The sequence below is a fragment of the Staurois parvus genome, unplaced genomic scaffold, assembly GCF_062004578.1.
Source record: "Staurois parvus isolate SC_StPar_1 unplaced genomic scaffold, SC_StPar_1.0 ptg000096l, whole genome shotgun sequence".
NCBI classification, from domain to species: domain Eukaryota; kingdom Metazoa; phylum Chordata; class Amphibia; order Anura; family Ranidae; genus Staurois; species Staurois parvus.
The window spans coordinates 5,642,378-5,659,256 of NW_028317892.1; the positions used below are offsets into that span (position 1 = coordinate 5,642,378).

General features: G+C 41.0%; 1 protein-coding gene across 1 annotated transcript in view; it reads right to left on the reverse strand.

Moving 5' to 3' along the window:
- The window catches only part of SRP72 (signal recognition particle 72), a 47,850-nt gene that overhangs the window by 28,490 nt on the left and 2,481 nt on the right, over positions 1–16,879 (reverse strand). Inside the window, exons 2-9 of the mRNA XM_089670867.1 lie at positions 16,663–16,783; positions 12,461–12,584; positions 10,374–10,517; positions 8,166–8,277; positions 4,376–4,407; positions 1,075–1,199; positions 931–988; positions 713–844 (exon numbers count right to left, since the gene is read on the reverse strand). Of these exons, the coding sequence (XP_089526993.1) occupies positions 713–844; positions 931–988; positions 1,075–1,199; positions 4,376–4,407; positions 8,166–8,277; positions 10,374–10,517; positions 12,461–12,584; positions 16,663–16,783 (848 nt within the window). The remainder of the gene's footprint in view (positions 1–712; positions 845–930; positions 989–1,074; positions 1,200–4,375; positions 4,408–8,165; positions 8,278–10,373; positions 10,518–12,460; positions 12,585–16,662; positions 16,784–16,879) is intronic.

A 16,879-nucleotide genomic window follows, 5' to 3' on the forward strand; every position in this document is an offset into this window, starting at 1 on the left:
TTTTGGTATTGATATTGAAAATATGACTGATCATGCCAAAAAATGCTCTTTTATTGAAGGATGATGATCATATGAAGCTATTTATTGTCAAACCGTTGTTTGGCTCCTTTTTAAATCATAATAACAGAAATCACCCAAATGGCCCTGATCAAAAGTTTACACATCCTGGAATGTTTGGCCTTGGTACAGACACACACGGGTTAAAATGCCAATTAGAGGTTAATGTCCCACATCTGTGGCTTTTTAAATTGCAATTAGTGTCAGTGTATAAATAGTCAATGAGTTTGTTAGCTCTTATGTGGAAGCACTGACTAGGCTAGATACTGAGCCATGGGGATCAGAAAAGAACTGTCAAAAGTCCTGCGTAACAAAGTTATGGAACTTTTGGGTTTTCCTTATATGTTTTGAAAATGTTTATGAATTTTTGAAGTTGAAAAAGACCCAAAATGGATTAGAAAAAAAAATGCAAAATTTGCTATTAAACACTAATTAACAAAAAAAACCAAAAAAACAAAACACACGAGTCTGAATGTACAGCAGTATTATTGGATGCTGAAGCCAAAAGACAAGCTGGTGGTTTATTGCACTCCAACCTTTAACATGCATAGAAGCAAGGTCATTACATATAGAACAGCACACTAGAAAGCAAAGACACTGACACTGGTTTGTAGGATGGATAAATATATATTTGGAGAATAAACAAAAACCATACCTGGTTTGTATGCATGGACAACAAAGCTTTGTTAAATTCTATGGCTTGGAGTTGTTTCCTGGCCAGTTTATGCTCCACTCCCTCAGCATTTGTAAGTTTTACTTTCTTCTTTGAATCAAATACATTTTGGTCCTTGTTAAATAAAAAGACAAGTATTTGTAAATACATAAAATCATTCAAAATAAGAGCTAACTGAACAGTTATACAACTGTAGATACCTTGTTAATTGTGATGATGTTATTTGCCACAACAGCCAACAGACCGACATCAGTAGGCCTGTAAGAAAGAAAGGTCACAACACCAAGCACAAATGTTTAAAATGCATACTGAACAGACAAGCTTGTATAAATTCAACATCTTACTTTAATTTGATAATTTGGTTATAAAGCTGAAGAGCATCATCAATGGAACCCTGCAGCTGCTTGACATAGGCCATCTGTCCATGAATTATTGCCAGTTCTGACTCTATATCTTCTTCTGTCAAGTCCTGAAACCATAATAAAATGATCATCAAACAAAGTTAATTAACAATATGGTAAACACTGCAACATCAATAAACTAAAATCAGGCACACGTTTTTTTTTTTGGTTTTTTTTTTTATCAACCTAGCCAAACTCAGAACAAAGAAAAAAAAATCCACTTTTATGTCCCAAATGTGCATGTCTTTGCATAATGCAGAAATCAAAGTGCCGTTTCTATCTCAAGAGAACAAGGCTACCAGCCAAGAAACAAAGCTGTAGCAACCATTGTTTCTATAGATTTCATTGAATTAAACAGGTAATGTTAACAAAGTAATGTTAATCTCAAATTAGAGACCATCAATTCAACAGGTAAAGTTCAACTTTTGTACCATGTTACATCTGTATAAATACATATGTACAAACAGGCAGGCAATACAACACCTCCTCACCGCCTGTCAATTACGCTCTGTAGAGTGATCTGAAAGTGGATCACTCTTCAGAGAACAACCCAAGTGTAAATGAGGCTTTATTGTGGCTCACAGCACTTGCCCTAGTTTCCTGTATAGTTATAAGGGCGCAGGGAGCTTAGTTAATTCCCCAGTTTGTGTCTTCTAATTAAATATATACCCCTGCACTCACTGAAGATGGCAAGTAGCAGTTTTTTAGTTTAATCACGTGCCGCCTGCCATATAGTGCAATGATGGGCGCAAGGTGGTTCTCTCGTTCTGGGATGACGTCATATGGCGTCGTACCATGCGAACCGCGCATGCACGGCTCCGGGAGTATGCAGCACGGTGATCGGTGGTGTGCTGCGTCCCTCGGACACAGCGGATCACCGATCAATGGAAAGAGCCGAAGATGTCGGCACGGTCATGTGATTAGCTGTGTCCAAATCACAGCTGATCACATGTAAATAGGGAAATACCGGTTAATCTGCATTTCTCTCCTCACGAGCTGTCACGCTGACAGCTCGAGAGGAGAGGAGAGCCGGTAATCGGCATCCCTCAGAGGGGACATCTACACTCATCATCAGGGCACTGATGATCAGTGTGCCCTGATGATTTGTGTAGCCCCAGCAGTGCCACCTGTCAGTGTCCCTCAGTGCCACCTGTCAGTGCTCATCCATGCTACCTGCCAGTGCCCATCAGTGCCACATCAATGCCACATAGTGCCTACCAGGGCACATCAATACCACATATCAGTGCCCATTTGAGCTGCCTTTCAGTGTCACCCATCAGTGTGCATCAGTGCCAGTCAGTGCCACCTGTCAGTGCCACCTATCAGTGCCCATCACTGCAGTCTATCAGTGCCCATCACTGCAGCTTCATTAGCGCACATCAGTGAAGGAGAAAAATCACTTATTTACAAAATTTTATAACAAAAACTAAGAAAAAACGTTTTGGTTTTTTTTTCAAAATTTTTAGTGGTTTTTTGTTTAAGAAAAAATAAAAATCCCAGAGGTGATTAAATACCACCAAAATAAAGCTCTGTCTCAAAAAATGATAAGAATTTCATATGAGTACAGTATTGCATGACTGCGCAATTGTCATTCAAATTGTGATAGCGCTGAAAGCTAAAAATTGGCCTGGGCAGGAAGGGGGTATAAGTGCCCGGTAGGCAAGTGGTTAATATAGGTTTACTGAAAAATTTTCACGGAAAGAGTATAGAGACACCATTATGGTGATCAGATAAAGCGGAAATTCTCCTTAAAAGGGAATTGCTAATGATCTTCCTCACCACTTCTGTTCTACTCTTGACGGTTTCTTGTGTTATATAAGCTGAGCTCTACCCAAAAGGGGAAGTTCTGCTTTAAGGCCTCGTCCCACTCCCAGTTAAGGACTGGCACCTTTGGGGAGCAGCTCCCACTTCCGCTGCGATCGCTAAGGCAACCGGAAATTCTCCTCCCCCTCTCCACCCTTAGGCAGTCTTCCGGGACACATGATATTCACAATGTGCAGCGCATCAGTTACAAAGCTGCAGGGTATGTGAATGAACTACAAAAGGCACTCATCAGTGCCCTTGCAGTTCATTAAAATCTACAAGCAGTCGGTTGTGGTGGATGATGGTAGTTGTAGTTCATTCATTTACAGGAAACTTTGAATGAATGATGCAGACACGTGGGTGGAGCCCTGCATAGCTGTGCTGTATTTGAATTATGACAGCAGATGCAAGGAGAAGATCCCCCACCAGCTGTCACACCAAAGGAAAGGGCTGTCAGGTATGTTACATGTTCCATAAAAAAAAAAAGTGGACTTATCCTTTAACTGAATCTCCATCATTCAAAGCAAGTATCTGTGTGTCATTTTTATACTATACAGTCCAATAGAATAATACATATTGGGGTTGATTTGCCAAAACTGGGAGAGTGCAAAATCCAGTGCAGCTCTGCATAGAAACTAACCAGCTTCTAGGTTTTGTCAAAGCTTAATTGATCAAGCTGAGGTTAGGAGCCAACTGGCTACCATGCACAGCTGAACCAGATTTTGCACTCTTCAGTTTTAGTAAATATTTGATATTTGTACAAGTTTGTCTGTAGAAGTTACTACAATAGCATGAAAGTAGCTGAAAACTTTTATCCGATAGGCAAGTGCAGTCCCTTCATCATTTTCAGTAGCCAACAATGAGGGTGGAAAGCTTTTTAAGAAATAGTAGGGCGTAATTTGTGGACAGCAAGTTACAAGACTATGTGCCACAGTTTTTACGGTTTTAGTTTACCCTACCCAAATTTTCAGCAGTTGACGTGCAGCTGCCCCCAAAAGGGGAAGTTCCATTTTAAGGCTTTGTCCCCCCGCTCACCCGAATTTGATAGGTACCTGCTCCAACTTCCAGGGGGATCGCCTAAGGCGATCGGAAGTTGTCCTCCCTCCCTGTAGTTTTCTGGGACACGGGACAGGTCCCAGAAGACTACGGGACCAGTCACAAAGCGCAGCACTACTCACGCATGCGCAGTGGTCACCTGGCTGTTAACCTGCAAGCTGTCACAGCTGGGTGCCCAAAATGAAAATGCCAGCGCCGGGCAGAGAAGACAGTGTTTAAACCAGCCAGGGTGAGGACGCCACTGGACCAAGGGACAGGTAAGTGTCTGTATTTTAAAAGTCAGCAGCTACAGTTTTTATAGCTGCTGACTTATTTTTTTTCAATTCAACTGGAACTCCACTTTAATTTAAAAATGTAGAACAGTATTGAAAAATAATAAACTTACCGAGTCTTCTGAAATTGACTCTCTGCAGAGCTCTAAAAACCAAAAGAAAAAAAAAACAAAAAACACAATAACATTGAGATCAGTTTCAGCCTTAGCAAAATGCTTGTCGCACAAATGTATAATAGAGAGAGAGAAGAAAAAAAAAAAAAGACTTAATTATGAAATATGGAGCAAAAAAAAGGGGGGAAGGTATTAAGTGGTTAGCATTATCAACTAGATTCCATGGGAACGGTTTTGATATAGCAGCCCAATCATCTACTTTTGTGCTTCTCCTTGTCGGTGATGGCAATTTCACTATTCATTGCTAAAAGGATTACATCAGAACTAAAGGGGTTAAATTCACTTTTTCAACAGTCCCTCGCAGGCATCTTTTGTGTGCCAGTCTGGTTGTGTTCATTGGCTGGCAAGGGATTACGACTGCGCAGGAGGCTTTCATTCCGACACAGAGAATGGCCTGGTGCTTTAAGCTGAGCTGCTCATGCACAGCTTAGTTTACAAAGCCAGAGAAGGCCATGAGCAGGCAGGAAGGGTCATTTTTCTGCAGAAATTGCATATCTGTTCTACAAAAAAAAAAACTCTCGAAAAAAAAAAATAGAAATTTTAAACAACTGTATTATCAGGCTGCAACACAGCAAAAATTTAAAAAAGTGAAGGGGGTCTGAATATTTTATGAAAACACAGTAAACCTATCTACCGAGGCTGTCACTGCTGACTTTTCATTCAGCAAAAGGTTATATTTTCTGCCTGTAATACTGACCCTTTACACCGTGGTCCAAATTATTATGCAAATTGTACTTTTCTCATTTACCTAAATAATTGATGTAAATAACAGTCAGCATAATTCTCATGTTATCAACTATTAAGAGTACAATTCAAATTTTATTGAACAAACCTCCTAATGATAACAGTATTTTTTTAAACATAAAAAACTTACAATGCACTGTTCCAAATTATTACGCACTGTAAGTTTCAAAACACTTTATAGGTTGTAAAGAACCGAAAATTGTCATTTGTTGTGTTTGCAGCATATTTACTGAAATCAAAAGCTATTTCAATCAAAAACTTTTTAGACATTTTAACAGGTCATGTTACATTGTAACATAGGACCCCTTATTTGATAGCAGCTTCACAAGTCTTGCATCCATTGAACTTGTGAGTTTTTGGACAGTTTCTGTTTATCCCAGAGCTGCTGTTTGGATGTAAGCTGCCTCCCACCCTCATAGATCTTTTGCTTGAGGATGCTCCAAAGGTTCTCAATAGGATTGAGGTCAGGGGAGGATGGAGGCCACACCATGACTTTCTCTCCTTTTATCCCCATAGCAGCCATTGATGCAGAGGTATTCTTTGCAGCATGAGATGGTGCATTGTCATGCATGAAGATGATTTTATTACGGAAAGCATAGTTCTTCTTTCTGTACCAGGGAAGAAAGTGGTCAGTCATAAACTCCACATACTTTGCAGAGGTCATCTTTACACCTTCGGGGGCTCTAAAGGGGCCGACCTGCTCTGTTCCCATGATTCCGGTCCAAAACATGACTCCACCACCACCTTGCTGACGTCACAGCCTTGTTGGAACAGGGTGGCCATCCACCAACCATCCACTACTCTATCCATCTGGACCATCCAGGGTTGCACGGCACTCATCAGTGAACAGGACTGTTTGAAAATTAGTCTTCATGTATTTTTCTGCCCAATGCAGCCGTTTCTGCTTGTGAGCATTGGTTAGTGGTGGTCGAATAGAAGGTTTATGCACAGTTGCAAGACTCTGAAGGACTCTACACCTCGATGTCCGTGGGACTCCAGAGGCACCAGCAGCTTCAAATATCTGTTTGCTGCTATGTAATGGTATTTTAGCAGCTGCTCTCTTGATCCGATGCATGGATCTGGCAGAAATCTTCCTCAATCTGCCTTTATCTGCACAAACCCGTCTGTGCTCTGAATCAGCCACAAATCTCTTAATAGTGTGATGATCACGCTTACGTTTGAAATATCTAATGTTTTCATACCTCGTCCAAGGCATTGAACTATTTCACTCTTTTCGGCAGCAGAGAGATCCTTTTTCTTCCCCATATTGCTTGAAAATGGTGCTCTGCTTAATAATGTGGAACACCCTCCTTTAGTAGTTTTTCCTTAAATTAGGCTCACCGGCCAATCTAATTATCACAGGTGTCCGAGATTGTTTTCAGTGATCAAAAGAGCCCTGACACACAATGCCATCCATGAGTTAAACTGAAAAACAAAATATTTCATCTTTGTGACACTTAAATAGTATTTGCATAATAATTTGGAACGTGGTGTAGTTGTTATAGGTGGAGTCTGATCGTGATTAAGTATTCAGATAAGGACTTCAGACTTTATTTCTTGATACGCATACACTTTCCAGACATTCAGTATTACAACCAGGCAACCAGCCATACCATAGGAATTCCTCAAATGTCAGCCCCATATAGATCTCATAGGAAAGGTTTATGTAAATAATTAAAGTTCTTCTAAAGGTTTATTGTTTTGGCTCCCACTGCTGTGACTGACAGCAGTGGGAGCCATTGGCTCCCACTTCTGTCTCAGCCAATGAAAAGGACTCCCCGGATAGCCGATACATCAGTGCACAATGCTGGATCGAGAGGGGGCTTAGGTGAGTATTAGAGGAGGCTGGGGAGGATGCTGCACACAGAAGGTTTTGTAACCTTCATGCATAGAAATCCCTGGATTGGTGGAGCGGATGTGGGAGCCCCTTACAGCTGAGGATCACTGGAAAGGGGTGGGTGGTCCTCTGTTAGGTCACCTTTTAAAGTTTGTCTGTAAAGGTGAACTAATACTTTAAAGTTGGCACCATAACTACAGCTCCAGATTTCCTATTTCAGGGAGGCTCATTTCTCTTGTAGAATCCAACAGAGACACCCTTGCAAGCAGGGACTGGATCTGTGTCACCTGACACTGTGTGCATCAATAAAAACACACAACCTCATAGGTCTAGGATGGCAGGGCTCTCTTTAGCTCCTACTCAATATTTAACAGACTGACTGGAGACTGCATGGTCAATGCTTTCCTGAGAAGACCAGAAGTTCAGGGAAGCAGCAGTCAGAGAACAAAAGCCAGCAACATTGGAAATTGTAAACTATAAGGCTTTGCGTAAGAATTTTAATAAATAGTTTACTGAGGAATGTTTATGCTCAATGGGTTAAGTTACAAATTATTCAGGATATACTACTACTTTAGGCTATAACAATCAAAAGATTAATCCAAAAGGAGGTCATTTTGGCCATTTAGATCCATTTGTGTGGCCTTAATCTTGGGAGTTTTTATTGCCATACCCTGTTGGGGATAAAATATTAACTTAGAATGTTCTGGTCTTTGCATGTTTCTGCTTATCATAGCCACTAGAGTAAGTTATATTTACTGTAACAAAGAACTTATGCCTTTTTTTCCCCCATAAACAGTTAAGCACTTGTAATCAGGCAGATTGGTCCTGACAGGGCTTATAAGCTTTGCAGGTTCTCCCTTCCCTACACAAAAAAGAAGATGGTTTCTCTGTTAGACTAAAACTAGTGCTGGTCCACAAAACAAGTCACATTTTGGTTTCCACAGTGTTTGGCACATCCTACTAAATTCTTTATGGCTTCTGCCTATTAAACCTGTACAGAGGCCTGCATAAACAAAGTGTAACAAACCAAAAAAACACAAGGGGTGATATGCAACAGTACGATACAAAGTAACTTAGATTAAAAACAAATCTGTACATCATTTCCAACCCAAGTTACAAAGCATGCCAAGGTTTACAAAAAACACTTACGTTCTGCTTCCCGCAGTTTTTCTAATGCTTCATTCAGCTTTCCCTGCCCTAATAAATCGCAGGCAGCATTGAAGCATAGTTCATAAGAGGTCTCTTGCAAACCGTAGTCTTCCTAAATCAAATTAAAAAAAAAAAAATACACATAAATATTGCTTACAATAAAAGTTACATTTTTTTTTAAAGGAGGAGGACTCCAAGAACTATCTTTGGGAAGGACAGTGGGAGGTAAATGTAATGTGGCAAGTACACTTACTTCTATGCTGTCCTTTCCAGCAGAAAGCTCCCCCAGAACTCAGATGGTAGTGCAACAGTAACAATAGCTCACTGCCACTAGTCCTATTTATTTGATTGAAATTATTTGCTACAACAGAATTCCATAGAACCACCATGGCAGTGCCCAAATCCAATGAAATATGTGCAGGACTGGAAGCAGCCAGCTAATGTTAATGTTGTATATGCCCATCAGAGGTTTTGGACACCTGTGTACTGGAATGGACAGCATGAATGCAGTGGTAAATAACAGAAAAAAAAAAAGTTTTGTTACCAGTCGTCAATTTACACAACGCTTTACGCACACACACTGTGCGTTTACATCAGTCCCTAACCCGCAAGGAGCTTACAATCTAAGATCCCTAACACACATTGGCCATAGGGCCAATTTAGAAAGCAGCCAATTAACCTACCCCAATCTGTCTGACTATCTCCCACTCTGTTTGCTTTTAGAGGATCCTTGAAAACCCTTCTCTTCAGAAAAGCCCAGTCGGCCCCCATCTAACAACATTACTTTTATTTTCAGCTCATACCTCACAGCTATTACCTTTTTTATCACTTGACCCTCCCTCTTAGATTCTGAGCTATAACGAGCAGGGCCCTCTGATTCCTCCTGTATTAAACTGTACTGTCTGCCCTCATGTTGTAAAGCGCTGTGCAAACTGTTAGAATAGTAATGATTCCTGGCGGTCTGTATTAAATGGTGTGATATTTACCCTGTCTCTTATCTGATATTTCAGTTTGTAGATTTAACCCCCCCCCAGTCAAAACAAGGGTACATATTTAAATTCTGATTTCATGACATTGCGGACAAGAGGGCACTATGCTCCATATATGGTGGAAATATCCGGTAGTTCATAGATTTTGGATCCGAATATTTAACTTGATTTATTCGGTAACGGAAATTAATATTCGTAAATCACCGGAAGTAGCCTTATTTCATTTGTTGCCCACTGATATTCCCAAGAAATCAGTTAAATTAATCCTTTATCTTCTGTTGGCAGCACAAATTATTATAGCTAGATGTTGGAGACAGTCATCAATTCCGCTAGACTTGGTCAAACAGAAACTTAATTGGATTATGATAAATGATAAACTTACGGGTATCGTTAATAATAATACTTCTAAATTTGAGGTTACATGGGAGCCATGGATTAGGTATATCTCTATTATCTAATGGACTTATGGCTGGCCCTCTTCTCTTTTTCTCTTCTCTCTTTTCTTTCCTTCCTCCTTTCCTTTCTTCTCTTTTGTTTTTTTTTCCGTTGTATTCTTTACGCTCTCCTTTGCTTTTTTTGTTCAATTTTTTCGGTCTTCTTATTTTGTCAGATGACTATCTGAAACTGCCCAGGTTTACTGACCAATGGAGTATGTTCTACCATCATTGGTTGATGTATTCTTATGTGCCTATATACTCTAAGAATCTGTTTATTTGCCCCAACTCACCTTGTAGGTGGGGTATGTTTCCTATTTTTTCTGTATACACTTTCTACAGTTTTTCAATAAAAATAGTGCAGTAAAAATTCTGATTTCATGATTAAGTATTAAATTAAGATGAAAAGCAAACTTTAGATAATTTAGTAAATTACTCACAAATTAAAGTGATCATAAACAAGAAGATAAAACCATTTAACAGAAAAGGTTAGACAGTTGAATATTTAAAGAGGATCTTGCTGTGTGTGTAGGGAAAGAGAAGGGGGGGGAGATAGGTCAAAGCAGCAAACAGCTGCCAATGTGCATCTAGATAAGTCTGCACAGACCTGCAGCTGCCTCCAAAGCCTTCTCATCATGGCCAACTGTTGGGAAGTTCATGCAGGCAAGTTCCAAGACACTTCTGGGTGGTATTGGAGCTGTCAGCTAAGACACAATTCTACACTTCTTAAAGAAGATAACATTTTTAAAAACATAAATATTAAAAAAAGTTAGAAAGTCTCTTACGGTTGTTTTCTTCTCCCAAAGACTCATAGCAGCAACTACAGCAGAAAGATTTGTTTGCCTCTCTTCATCATAGTCATCTTGTGAATTACGAATGATATCTCGATAAACTGACAAGCATTCTTCATACCGTTCCAACCTATATAGCTTAATAGCAAAAGAGATTTACTATATATCTAATATATAATAAAAATACAAACACAGAGACTGATGGCATACGACAGTAAGTTAATTTGATTTAAAGTGTTACTAAACCCAGGACCCTGCATTAACTCTATCTGGTCTCCCACAGTACACACAACATGGAAATTAAATTATTTTAGTAAATTTAAACTGCTAAATTCCTTTTCTCATCAGCAGTTAGAGCAGTCTTGTGACTTCTATCAGTGTCCAGAAGAGCACTGGTTACAGCTTGTAGGAGTTTTCATTCTCCTGTAGGAGGATGCAGAACCCCTGACCTTTGTCTGAAGAGTGCCGATTAGCCCTGTGCTAATCACATGCACTATCCCAAGAGAAAAAAAAAAACTCTCTAGGAATACACACCAAACTGAGCATGTGCACCTTGCCCCTGAGCCTCTGTTCTATCAGAAGATTTTCAGGAGACACTGGAAGAAGGGGATGATCAGAAGAGAGGATTAAACATCTTTTTTACACAATATGGAGGATTAACCCATTAGGTTCCACAGTGAGTATAACAAGCATGCTTTACTGCACATATAGACTGATTTTACTGTTGTGGGCTTAGTAACACTTTAAGCAAAACTCCATCCAAACTTTTCCTTGGTTACATTAGTGGGTAAGAGTAAAAGCTTGATTGCTCCTTAGGTCCCTGGTATCCCACCACTTCCAAGCCACATTTTTATTTATTTTTATTACAGCTACTTTTATAGTGCCGTCAATTTATGCAGCGCTTTACATATATATTGTACATTCACATCAGTCCCTAACCCTCAAGGGGTGTACAATCTAAGGTCCCTAACTTACATACACATACTAGGGACAATTTAGACAGGTTCCAATTAACCTACCAGCATGTCTTTGGAGTGTGGGAGGAAATCCACACAGGCACAGGGAAAACATGCAAACTCCAGGCAGGTGATGCCGTGGTTGGGATTTGAACCAATGACCCTAATACTGCCAGGCGGAAGTGCTAATCATTTAGTCACTGTGCTTCCCCAAATGACACAAGGGTTAAAATAATATTCAAGGGTTTCATTGACAACAACAAAAACCTGGTTCTAAGCCTTGCCTACTTACTACTAGTAACAAAAGTATTACTGCTGTGATATTCTGCTCACTCCAGCCGTTTGTTATAGCCGAGCCGCCATAACATCACTCCTGTGATAGCATACTCAGTATACCATCCCTTCAGAGCGCACTGCGCATGTGCCATCACCCGCTGCAATAATGGTGATTAACGGTGCTTGTTTAGAAAATATTTCTTAAACCTACAGGTAAGCTCTATTATAAGCATACCTGTAGGTACAATTCATCAGGCAGTGTTTACTAAAGCTTTAACCGCTTGCCTGCCGCCCTATAGCAGACGTACTGCTACAGGGCGACATGGCTGTACAAAATCATGTATATACACACACAAACACACACGTGATTTGCATTTCCGGGTAGGGGGTGTGCACGCCGCCCTACCCGCGCCGCTATTGGCTCGTGATCTTCGCAAAGGTGATGGGAAAGACCTCAGTGTAAACAACAAAAGATCACTCTCCTGTCAGCATGGACATGCTGCTTTGTATCTCTGTGCACAGCAAGAAATGTTATTTTTAAAAAAATTTTATTGGATATGTTTTATAGCAAAAAGTAAAAAAATATTGTTTTTTTTTTCAAAATGGTCGCAAAAATATAATAAAAAACAACAGAGGTTATCAAATACCACTGAAAGAAAGCTCCATTTGTGGGGGAAAAAAAAAAAAGGGACATAAAATTTAATGTACAGCATTGCATGACCGCGCAATTGTCAGTTAAAGTAACGCAGTGCCGTATTGCAAAAAATGGCCTGGTCAGGAAGGGGGGGGGGGGGTGTAAATATCTTTTCCTTCAGTAATTTATAGACAAAACAAACAAAAATCACCTACCACTTGTCCTTGGAGTTCCTTCAGTTTATCTGTCTTCTGAGGGGTGTTTTCTATGGTTTTCAAGGCATTCTCAATTTTGTTTAATCTGTACTCACAGTATGCCTTTTCAAAGGCGATTATGTCACTAAAGAAAATGGCAAAAAAAAAAAAAAAGTTCAAAACCAGCTGCATTATAGGTAGGCTGAAAGGAAGAGCAATAGGAATTTGTTGATTACACGCTTTGCAGTTTTAAAGCATTCCACCAGCATATGACATGCAGTTTCAATTATTTCTCAGTCTCTTGTAAATCAGATAGTGGAAATCTGCATGAAAATTGAGTAAAATAGGTTTTTAAAGCTGTAGTAAACCGCTGCTTTTCATATTTAAGGAAAAAAAAATCCCCTGCAAAGCAATGGCATAATGTGCTAGTATGAATCGCATGCTGGCACATTATAAAATACCTTAGAAAAAGTCTTCCAGCAGTGCACTGTCCCCGCTGACAGGGCTTCCATCTTCACTCAGGCTTCCTTCTGGGTTCGCTGGCTCCTGCTCTTTGAATGCCTGAGCTGCAATGATGTCACTCCCGAGCACATGCATCACAACTCTGAAGGGACGGCACGGGTATGCCATCTCTTCAGAGTGCAAGTGCCGGTGACGTCACCGACTACATCCAGTGTGAATATTTACTACAAATATAACTGGCCTAGCTACGGTTTCCATTTATTTACAATTTAAAGTACACTGTAGCATATGGCTGTAAGTTAAAGGATAAGTTCACCTTTTAGATAAAAATAATAAAATGCACATTTTTTTTCAGGTAAAAAAATGTGCATTTATTATTTTTGTCCGCAGGAGCCTGGAAAGCATTGCACCAGAGATTAGTAGATTGCTGATGCCATGCAGGTCTCCTGAAGACCTGTCATATCCGATTGGGATGTACGAGCAAGCAGATATTCTGACAGGAAGCTTCAGTGAACTACCACATTGCTCCACAGCCAGTGCCATGGTAGCTCATTGAAAGCTACAAGCTGACAGCCGCCAAGGCTGTCGGGACTTGCAGTTCATTCATTCACAAGTCAGCTAATGAATGATGCGACTTGTGGGTGGAGCCACGCACAGCCATGCTGTTTTCAAATTTAACAGATAGTATGGGGGGAGGGGGGGGGCAGCATCTGCGGCTATGGGAAAATGTTACATGTTCCACCCTAAAAACAGGTGGAACATGTAGCATGCTCCCAAAGGTGAACTTATTCTTTAAAGTCTGTGAGAAAGATGCAAAACTGGCAACCTGACTAAGCTGTGTGTAACTTGTTTTTTTAAAGGATTGGTTCTCCTTTGCAAAAAAAAAAGTCTCTGCTGCCCCATACTTGGCTCTGTTTCGAGTTATTATAGGGACACAGCAGCCATTGGGACCAGAGCCCCCTAGTCCCATGGGATGGAGCGTTGTATTGTTGCCCATGACTAGCTCACTGGGTGCATCAGGAAAGAGTGCAAACTACAAATATGAAGCCCAAAAGAACAGGATAGTGGTCCCTCCCATAGCACTTGGGGGTGCTGGTCCCATCAGCTGCTCTTTGCCTACAATAACCCCGTACAGAGTAATCACAGCCTCTAGAAGACTTTAAGAAGGCTTCTTTTTCAGTTTTGTCCTATATTTTTTGATCGGAAATGGAGTCCTGGCTGGAAGGTAGGTTTACCCATATGGGACAATATAGCGTGCTTTTTTTGTGAATTATAATGCAGAGTCTATGCTAGAATCCAAGTGACTGAACTGAATTGAGCAACCTGTCTCTCTGAAGAATATTTCTTAGCACACAGAAGGATGTACTCAGGTGGCAGCAAACCGTGTTATTGTGGAAAAAAAATAATTTTCTTCAGTAAAGGCTCCTGAGAGGAGTACAAACAGAAAATATAGAAGCATATACAGTATCAAGACAAAATAAAACAAAAGCATATGCAGTACTTCTCTACAATACATACACATTTCTCCATGTTTTATCCCCTTAAAGCAGGGGTGTCCAAACTTTTTTCAAAGAGGGCCAGATTGGATGAAGTGAACATGGTGGAGGGCCGAACATTTTTCCGAACATTCTTTGAACCATTACAATTAAATGCAAAAAAATTATTTTATGCCAAGTTAATTGCAAACGACATACTTTTCATTTCATAACATTAAGATCAACTGACAGCTGAGTTTTCACAATGTATTGAAAATAAATTTAAAAAAAACTTACCTGCACTAATGTGAAGGGTGAAAAAGGTAGCTGGCGCTGAAGTCTCTGCTCAGCAGCCGGGAGGGGAAGAGAAACACACTTCATGCTGGAAGCCCGGCCCTGACGTCACCACCCTCTGTCACTCCCAGCGCTGCGCAGTCACGCATACGCACTGCTCTCACGCAGAAGACTGTCTGCCATAGAAGGGAGGGCCGTGGGAGGGCCACATTACACAGAGCAGGGAGGGCTGTTAGAGGGCCGTATTAAACCGACCCCCGGGCCGTAAATGGCCCGCGGGCCGGACTTTGGACATGCCTGCCTTAAAGGATAAGTTCACCTTTATCCCATCCCATACGCACAAGCAGATGCTACTGACAAGAAGGCTTAATGAACTACCACGGCGCTGTGGTAGTTCATTAAAACTACAAGCCGACAGCCGCAAAGGCTGCTGGAACTTGTAGTTTTCATATTCACAGAATACTGTTGAGTGATGAGCTGGGCGGGAAGAGCCCCCACAGCCACGTCTTTTTTAATTTGACAGCTAGTGAGGGGGGGAGAAAAAGATCCCTCGCTAGCTGTCACAGCAGGGAGCGGGGATGAGCGGGAACCAGTTTGATCGTAATATGTTACATGCTGAATATGGGTGTAACATTTACCATGTTACGAAAGGTGAATGTCTCTTTAACCACCTTCCGCCCGCCCTACAGTACAAAGTACACGGGCGCAAGGTGGCTCTCTCGTTCTGATAGGACGTCATTCCATTCTCACCGTGCATGCGGATCATGGAAAGAGCCGAAGATGGCGGCTCGGTCATGTGATCAGCTGTGTCCAATCACAGCTGATCACATGTAAAACACGGAAATGCCGGTTATCGGCATTTCTCTCCTCTCGAGCTGTCACGCTGACAGCTCGAGAAGAGAGGAGAGCCGGTAATCGGCTTTCTGCTGAGGGGACATGTACACTGATCAACAGGGCACTGATGATCAGTGTGGCCCCAGAAGTGCCACCTGTCAGTGCCAGCAGTCAGTGCTCATCAGTACCACATGCCAGTGCCCATCAGTGCCACATCAATGCCACATATCAGTGCCCATCTGAGCTGCCTTTTAATGTCACCCATCAGTGCCAGTCAGTGCCACCTATCAATGCCAATCAGTGCCGCCTATCAGTACGCCTCAGTGCCGCCTATCAGTGCCGCCTATCAGTGTCATGTATCAGTGCTGCCTTTCATTGCCCATCAGTGATGCCTGTCAATGCCCATCAGTGCAACCTACCAGTGCCTCTTCATCAGTGCCCATCAGTGCCACCTATCAGTGCCCAGCACTGCAGCCTCATTAGCGCACATCAGTGAAGGAGAAAAATCTCTTATTTACAAAATTGTATAAGAAAAAACTTTTTTTTTTTCAAAATTTTCAGTGGTTTTTGGTTTGTTTAAAAAAAAAAAAAAATCCAAGAGGTGATTAAATACCACCAAAAGAAAGCTCTATCTGTCTCAAAAAAATGATAATTTCATATGGGTACAGTGTTGCCTGACCGCACAATTGTCATTCAAAGTGCGACAGCACTGAAAGCTGGAAATTGGCCTGGGCAGGAAGGGGGTATAAGTGCCCGGTAGGTTTGTGGTTAAAGACCCTACAAACACAAAATGCCCATTAATGTGCCAAACATGCACTCAGCTTCTAAACTCTGTTGTGGGCTGCCAAAATGCAGCATTTTTGTGGATCGCATGTTGTCATCTCTGCACAGCCTTTTATTATTCTGTAGTCCAAGGCAAGAAGTAGAATGGCTCTTTGATATACAGAAACGCTAAGGACACAGGACAGCTCAGAATATCTGGCAAGACCATATTTTCAAACCAATATAACAAAACGCTTTTACTTGTATATTTAACAGTCCCAAAAGGAGAAAATAAAAAGGGAAATATGCAGTCTTGGGGTACAATAAACGAATACTCTGCATGCTGCTGTACAAAAACAATGATTTGTTCTGTTCACAAATGCTGTAAGAGTTTACCTAGTTAGCACTTTAGCGTTGTTGTTAATTACAGTAAGGGCTTCTTTAAAGCTTCCATTCTGAATATGGCAAACCACTTTACAGTGCAACGCTTTGACATCATCCTTTGCCACCTGCAATACTGGGAAAAAGCAAGAAGTAAGAAACTCATACGTTGCTACTAAATACAAGAGACATAAATACACCAATATCAGAAAAAGCAGCAAAGACATGAAAT